The sequence below is a fragment of the Zeus faber genome (genome assembly GCF_960531495.2).
Source record: "Zeus faber genome assembly, chromosome: 2".
Classification (NCBI taxonomy): domain Eukaryota; kingdom Metazoa; phylum Chordata; class Actinopteri; order Zeiformes; family Zeidae; genus Zeus; species Zeus faber.
The window spans coordinates 23,258,821-23,267,229 of record NC_137189.1 but is presented as its reverse complement, the minus strand read 5'-3'; the positions used below and the strand labels follow the sequence as shown (position 1 = coordinate 23,267,229).

General features: G+C 38.8%; 1 protein-coding gene across 2 annotated transcripts; it reads right to left on the bottom strand.

Moving 5' to 3' along the window:
* Nucleotides 1-1,204: 1,204 nt before the first annotated feature.
* LOC307246112 (uncharacterized protein) lies at nucleotides 1,205-8,035 on the bottom strand. 2 transcript variants are annotated; one of them, XM_080021917.1, is made up of 6 exons: nucleotides 7,832-8,035; nucleotides 7,421-7,446; nucleotides 6,887-7,084; nucleotides 6,575-6,771; nucleotides 4,337-4,370; nucleotides 1,205-2,261 (listed from the first exon to the last, which is right to left on the bottom strand). In XM_080021917.1, the coding sequence occupies exons 1-6, from the start codon at nucleotides 7,861-7,863 to the stop codon at nucleotides 2,179-2,181; spliced, it is 570 nt and encodes a 189-aa protein (XP_079878043.1). In that variant the 5' UTR covers nucleotides 7,864-8,035; the 3' UTR covers nucleotides 1,205-2,178. The 2 variants fall into 2 exon arrangements, with proteins under 2 accessions (XP_079878043.1, XP_079878042.1); XM_080021916.1 differs by lacking the exon at nucleotides 1,205-2,261 and adding an exon at nucleotides 2,322-3,284.
* Nucleotides 8,036-8,409: the final 374 nt, after the last annotated feature.

Genomic DNA, 8,409 nt, shown 5'->3' with positions numbered 1-8,409 from the left:
GTGTTCGACCAATCACCGTGGACTGCAGAGAAGATTAAAAATATTATGTACCCCTAATAAAAATAATAATAATAAATATAGCTGCAGGCAGCAATACGCGGGGTCAAGGGTAGTCAGCCATTAACTTTGTTGATGTCCAATGGACGAGTGTGCTTTGGCTCTCTGTTCAGGTGTGTTTTGTGACTGCAGAATTTAATTTGTTGCACCATGGTTACAGTGTGACTCTATGGTCAGGAGGTGTTTGCGGCTGTGGGTGGGTGTCCTACGCCGCAACTATGGAGGTTATCATTCTGAAGTAGGGCTGCCCGATTATGGCTAAAAGGATGATCACAATTATTTGGAGAATATTGTCATCACGATTATTTATCACGATTATTAATCCATTTTGGGGAACATAATTATTTTATGCCACTTTGTAAATCAACAGAAAACTGCCTTCACAATTATAATGTATTTTATAAAGCTATAAATAAATAAACAAAGGTAAGTGGTTTAACTGACTTTGGTTGTAGAGGATATATAATGAAAGGAATTGTGTGTAGTGGGCTACACCAAAAACACAAAAAGAATGAAAATATTTCAAAACACATACACAATAAAAACATGTTCCTTGTATTATGTAATTGCGTACGGTGATTGTTACCAGTCATTATAATTCAGGAAGTTCGTATACACTGATATCTCTGGAATGTCTATAAATTATGAAAGTGATGTTATTGGGTTTTTATTTTGTAGAACTTTCTCCGCAGCGTGTCAGTTGTACTCAGAAGTGTATATATTTGTGACGTTTTAATGTGCTACGCTTTGTTTAATCTAATTGTCTTCTGGTAATACTTGAAAAAGAAATGTCAAACATAATAAAGGTTAATAGTAATAAAATAATACCTGTCACCTTATAATTTTGTATGGTTTACAGTTCATATCCCATATTCCTTTAGTTAAAGTCCAATCACAACTGTGTGTGGCGATCTGTGTGCTTCATCAACTTGTGCATGCATGCAAGGATTTAGTTCGTCGGGTTCATGAAATCCATGTGCAGTATACTTACTTAACAGCCTAGTTTCCCATGATATAGATGAGTATACTAACGTATTCTAATGATCAGTATACCACCTCCTTTTAGGTGAACCAACCCCATATCTCACTGATTAGCAATACCACCCTGACAATAAAATACAAAACATCAGAAATGTGTATTGGTTTACATTTATTTTGATGGTTACGGTTAGAACACATGAATAATCAGGAATCAATATGCATGGGTTTAATGGATGAACCATTGAAATCACATCACAATCTTTTTTTTTTTTTTTAATTCACATCAAAATTCCTATTGCTCAAAATGTATACAGATGAAAAATCTAATGAAATCAGAGATGGAGATTACAATGCAGAATAAATTTTTTTTTAGCACTATGAGATTAAGACAACCTTTGTGAAATGTGTGTACTGACTAGTAAAAGGGGTAAAAGCCATTATATTTTACACTGGTATGGTCCTTCCCGGCTTAAACTTGTTATCGTGCCCCTCAGCCCACAAGTTTTTTTTCAGTACTGGTTTCTGTTTTTGCCCGGTCCAATGTGCATCATACCTCCAATTGGGAAGGGACACAGCATCAATCCTTTCCCGACTGGCAGCAGCAGCAACCAGGGGGTCGAGCGGAGGGCCGGGGGAGAAGCAGCCGCAGCAACCACCACTGGTAACCACCTGCAGCTAGCTGCTCCGCCCAGCAGCCACTGCCCTGGCCTCAGTTTGGTGTCGGGGGTATGTTGTGTGGGGATGGTGTGGTTTGAGCATCCACACCTTTCCTGGGTCTAGGTAATTGGGCCCAGGATCAGTGTGGCTGTATACTTATTGCTCATTAATTGGTCTAATGAGTGGCAGGTAATGCCAGGTATAAATTGCTATTGTTTTAGATTTGATCTGGTTTTACTTGGTACCATGCTTGGAGTTCTGAGAAAAGTGCTCTAGAAATCAAATGAATTATAAATATTACAAGTCTGTCTCCTGCTGCCTAATACAATACATTTCAGATCAGTTCTTCTCTTAGAAAAGATCCAAAAATGTTGACAGTGCAGGAATCTTTATTTCTGAAAAACGTTGCATGCGTGGTGATTTAATATAAAGAGATGTTAATCACCGTGGTGATTATGATCATGATGCCGTTGCTATTATTATTTATAGCTTGTTTTCAAGGAATAAGATGAGAAAAATCAAAAAAACAATAATGGCAAACATGATGGCTCCCAAAATCAGGAAACCTGTGAAAGAAGTCAAGAGCGTTGCGTTAATTATAATGTTAATTAACGCTAATTAATAATTCCTTTTCAAACATGTATGTATTTATGTGTGTGTGTATATATATATATATATATAAATTGTACATGTAACCATGCAAGTTGACATTCATGCATAAAAGGACCATTAAATCAAGTTCTATTCCATTTACCAGTCAGCACACATGTTTGACCCTACCCCTGACAGTCTCTATTTACATTTTACTTTAACAATATGATGAGGAACCAACCTCAGAAATGATCTCCTAGTCACACTGCTACGCCACATAATTTGTCAGCTACTTGACTGTGCCGTTTGTCAATTCCATTTGAAAAGGCAAATGCACCATTGCTTTAAGCTTTGATCTGGTAAAATGGTCCGAAAGGGTTTTTGCGGAACCAGTGCTGGTTCTTCTATGGCTTCACTTTGAAAAACAATGTTTGATTCCAAATTGCCCAGTTTTATTTTTCTGTGTGTTCAGGCTCTTCTTTCTGATCCACTTCAAACCTTCCTTCCATTCCATCCTGCACATACTCCAGCATCATGTCCCTGCCCTTCCTTACATCTAACCTTAAAGGCCCTATGAGGAGTTTCCCATTTACAAATAATGGAGGATGTGTGTGCAGGGTTAGGGTGAGGGGCGAGGGGACAGAAAACACCTTTGGGCTATACAAAATGTGTTCAAAATAAAAATGTAATGGTAGCTTTCAGGTTTTTTTGTACCCATTTATTTCATTTATATACAAGGTGTGGTGTGGGAGTGGTGCCATCGCCTGTGCCAGAGGGCGCTGGAAACGCCACTTGGGTTGCATGTGGCAGCATTTTTCTGATATTTCTTTCTGACTACATGCGCAGTGATTTCATGGAAAAGATGATGAGGGAAGAGATGAGAAGGATAATTGTGACTATGGCGATGTACTGATGTGTTTCTGCAAGGCCGGGCAATAAAATTATGAGCAATAATATTAAAAAGACCAAACAAAACGTGAACAGCCGGACAGCACAACCTGCGAAAGAAGAAGTCGAGAGCATAACACAATCAAAAGCCTATGGCTGCACATTGAGGTTCTTTTTTGAGTGTTTACATAAAGAAATGTGCATACAAATTCACACGCTAAGTTTTAAGTGTTAAAAAAAGGTTAACTCTCCTTTTCCAAAATGGGAAACGTGTTTCTTAGTTTATTGTTTTTAACATGATTTGAATGATTAATATCACATTTTGTTCAAAAATACTTAAAAACAAATTATATCCAAAGCGTAAGATTGCCTACAATAGGTTGCCAGTAGGAAACGGTGCAACTCCCTGTTTGTCTCTTATGTTAGTGTGGATTAATCCAAAAGTGCTGAATTGCAAAAGTGCAATCAATAGAACCAATAAGTCACTAACACCCTGAAAAACCTGATAAAATGCAGATTTTCAACTTTTTTAACCTGGTCTAACGTATTAAGACAGTATGACTATATAGTGAGCTTCCTGTTTTTGAAAAGATTTGACGTTCTTTTTAAGGCTTAAAAAAAACCCTGTTTTACCACCATTACCCATAAAATATGGCCATTATAGAAGCTATGAAAGGGAGCAAGGTGTTTAAAAAAGATCCAAGAGAAATCCAGGAGATCCAACTACAAAAAGAAGCCTTAGAAAAGAAGGAAGGTCTTGCAGATCTCTTGCCAAACATAGTATGTTTTTCACAATGTTGTGTGCGTGTGTGTGTATATATATATATATATATATATATATATATATATATATATATATATATATATATATATATACACACACACATATATAAATATATATAAATATATATATATATATATGTGTGTATATATTTCAGTATTCAGCTTAAATTTTAATCGAGTTATGTTTCACCGTAGGCTTAAAGGTCCCCCAGACAAAATTCCCAGAAATTCCATTTTCCTTCTGCAGCTCATGGTGAGAGAGCTTTTGTAAATGTCAAACAACAAAACTGGTAGCTTAGCCAGACTCAGTTTTGACCAGAATTATACAAAAAATGATATATTCAAGCACGATGCAATTCATAATCACAGATGTACTTACGAGAATGCCTCGTGCGGACACAGCAGAGGGTCGCCTGAAAGGGTGAAATATCCAGTATTAAATTGCTAATTATATTCATTTTCTGTAAAGCATTTGTATCAAAATCCATTTACCTACTGTACTTGGTACAAATCAACCATGAGAAAATAAAAAAACAATCAGAATTCTATGATAGCTTTCTGGTTTGTCCTCAGTTGTTTTTATATCAAGAATTGTCATGGGACAGATATGAAAAAAATATTTAAAATTCCGCTCCCTATTTACGATTTATTTAAAAATTTCCAATCAAAGTAGTGTGTTTTTGTTCTCCAAAATTGTGGTTGAAAAATGCATGAAAAACTTCACACAATGGAATTATCTTGTAAGTCTTATGTACAGTGGCCCTGAGAGCTCAATTTAAGAAAAAAACATGCAAATAGAAAAGAACACAAGCAAATTACGAAAAACCCAACCACATTAACAGAAAACACGAATGCATTAACAGAAAACACAAATGCAAAACCACATTACAGAAGTGAGCCACACGATTACGGAAGTGGGCCACACCAGATGAACTTATTTATCTGCAATAAAATATATTAAACTAAATTATTTCATGTCTGTAATTATATATAATAATTTATACAAGTAACAACCTGGAGCCGCAACTATCAGACCAATCGTGCCATGCGAAATCACCGTGTCCAAATCCTCCATTTGCCTTTTAAAAAGATTTGAATCGTTGACGAACTTCACCACACTATCACGGAGCCGGTAGAAGCTGTTTCCGCTGGAACATTGCACTTAAATGGCTTAAATAAAAACTGTGGATTGATATAGAAGTTGTTTTTTCTATTTATTAATTGCATGGAGGAAGCAGATGGAGGATTTGGACATGGTGGTCTCCCGTGACGCGATTGGTCTGTGATAGTTGCGGCTCCAGGTTGTTCCTTGTATAAATTCTTATATACACAATAACAGACACAAAATAATGTTTTCTGATAATGGGGTTGTATTTTCTGTTTATGCGATTGTGTCTCCTGCTAATGCATTTGTGTTTCTTGTTGATGCGTTTGTATTTCCTGTTAATGCAGTTGAGTTTTCTGTTCATCCGGTTGTGTTTCCTGTTCATGCGGTTGTGTTTTCTGTTCATGCGGTTGTGTTTCCTGTTCATGCGGCTGTGTTTTCTGTTCATCCGGTTGTGTTTTCTGTTCATCCGGTTGTGTTTCCTGTTCATGAGGTTGTATTTTCTGTTCATCCGGTTGTGTTTCCTGTTCATGTGGTTGTGTTTTCTGTTCATGCGGTTGTGTTTCCTGTTCATGCGGTTGTTGTATTTTCTGTTCATGCGGTTGTGTTTTCTGTTCATGCGGTTGTGTTTTCTGTTCATCCGGTTGTGTTTCCTGTTCATGCGGTTGTATTTTCTGTTCATGCGGTTGTGTTTCCTGTTCATGTGGTTGTGTTTTCTGTTCATGCGGTTGTGTTTTCTGTTCATCCGGTTGTGTTTTCTGTTCATCCGGTTGTGTTTCCTGTTCATGCGGTTGTGTTTTCTGTTCATGCGGTTGTGTTTCCTGTTCATGCGGTTGTGTTTTCTGTTCATCCGGTTGTGTTTCCTGTTCATGCGGTTGTGTTTTCTGTTCATGCGGTTGTGTTTCCTGTTCATCCGGTTGTGTTTCTTGTTCATCCGGTTGTGTTTCCTGTTCATCCGGTTGTGTTTCCTGTTCAAGCGGTTGTGTTTTCTGTTCATCCGGTTGTGTTTCCTGTTCATCCAGTTGTGTTTTCTGTTCATCCGGTTGTGTTTCCTGTTCATGCGGTTGTGTTTTCTGTTCATCCGGTTGTGTTTCCTGTTCATGCGGTTGTGTTTTCTGTTCATGCGGTTGTGTTTCCTGTTCACCCGGTTGTGTTTCCTGTTCATGCGGTTGTGTTTTCTGTTCATCCGGTTTTGTTTCCCGTTAATGCATTTGTGTTTCCTGTTCATGCGGTTGTGTTTCCTGTTAATGTGTTTCTTTGTTACACGGATTAATTAAACATTGTGATTTTAAAATGTTTTAATCAAAATGAATTTGCAGGCCAGATTTAGTAATATATCATAAACGTGTAGCTGGCCGTATTCAATTGTCCCACGGGTGGCCCCCAGGCCTGTAGTTTGAGACTTCTGGTTTACGGGGTCTGTCAACACAATCTATAAAAACACCTGTTTTTCAGAAATGCATAAGTACCGAAACCCGATTTGATTGGAGTTTGGGAAATGGATGCCATTACCATGGAGGACTGATATCCAAGAGCCGTCTTGACTTTGGTTAATGCCTGTTCATTTTGGTTACAGACCAACAACTGGCCCTCATTGAACAGGCAGTCCACGCTGAGAAAGACATTCGGCGCGGGCCTGGGTCTCGAAGCTAGGGTCTTTTCACTATTGCAGGTGACATGCAGCACGACCAGAAGAACTGGTTTATCACCTGTTGGGATATAGAGGAATATTTAGGGTTATATAACGGAAGGATGGGAGGGAGGGATTTGATTTGTTCATCAGTTGGTGCTCAGTGGGTCAATTATTTCAAGCGGATTCCTTACCAGTTTTAAAGGTTTCCATTGCGTGTTGGATGTCAGTGCCAACTCGTGTGCTAACTACACAAAATGCCAGGATGTAGTCAGCGTCGTCAAACAATGTCACCTCAGCCTGACCCAAGGCCTTCAGCTTCTGTATGAATTCATTGTGAGCGCCAAGACTGTTTCCACTCACAAGGGTGAGGAAACGCCTCCTTCTGCTTCCTAAAAACACATTTTTGTGAATCAGCATTTGCCAAATAGTAACCGCAGACAAACTAATATTTCAAGTTCAACTTAAAAATGATAATAATAATAATAATAATAATGGAAATTTGCCCTTGTGTTGCGAGATCAAAGTTACAGGATTGTACTAACGCATTAGTTCCGACCATGATTTTAGTGTTTAGTGGACAGGCATAATGCCTTCAAACAGCTGTTTCTTATAGCACAAAGGAAAAATAAATAAACAAATAAATGATAAATAAAATATGGGAGTAAGTGGTACCCCCATAATTTATCCTTTTACATTTTTTTTTTTTACAATTTACAACAACTTACCATGATGAGTTGGTGATTCGCCCTCGCTGCAAAAAAAAAGTTAATAAAAACAAAGTTTTAAACTGACCGATACGTGTTGTTTTTAGTCTGTGTCGCATCAAGACTAATACTCATGACTAAACAAGTAATTATATAATATAATAAGGAAGTAAATACTGATTCAATCGATATTTCCTACAGCCATAATTCGTTAGTGTCTGGACTTCTCTCTAAAAACTAGAAATAAGTATTTATAATCACGACGACGCCCAGAACAACATTAGCATATCCTGGTGGGCCGCCGAGACGTCGTGTAGAATCTGACATCACCATACACTAGCACACTGGCCACACGATTCTAAACGTCCATTCAACAGCGTACAACTCCCAATGAGCTGGTTTTGGAGGTAGGAAACGGGCTGCTTGACTCACCCAAACGACTGATAATTTGTTTCCCTCGCCATGTTTGCAACGTTCCGAAATTGAAAGTGAAAGTGCAGAGAGTTTGACACGTCGTACCGTATTTATTCGGAGCGGACAGTTCCACAACACGCCGCCATGGGGAACGTCCCCATTGAACGTGCTGAGGACATTTATTTATTTATTATTATTATTATTTTTTTTTTAATATTTCCTTTTCCACTTCATCACTCGCGGTTTGTACCCTGGCCCTGGGTGTTCGGGGCCGGGTAAACGTGACACTTAAGAACGGAGAACGAGCTCCGCGGGCGAGTGGAATGAGCTTGATCTGGGATCTGCGAGGGAGCGAGAGAGAGAGAGAGAGAGAGAGAGGGAGCGCGGTCGTGGTGGTCGAAAGCGATCGAGCGAACCGAAATGAACGAATCAAACGAAGCGACCGCCGACGAGTTGAATTCAACTCCGCTCGTCCCGAAGTTTCGGCCAACCGGTTGATTCTCTTTCATTTGGCTTCCCCCCCCCCCCCCCCCCCCCCCGCCAACACAGTGTTTTAAACTGTTACCTACAGGTTTGCAACTGAACGTTTCAACGCC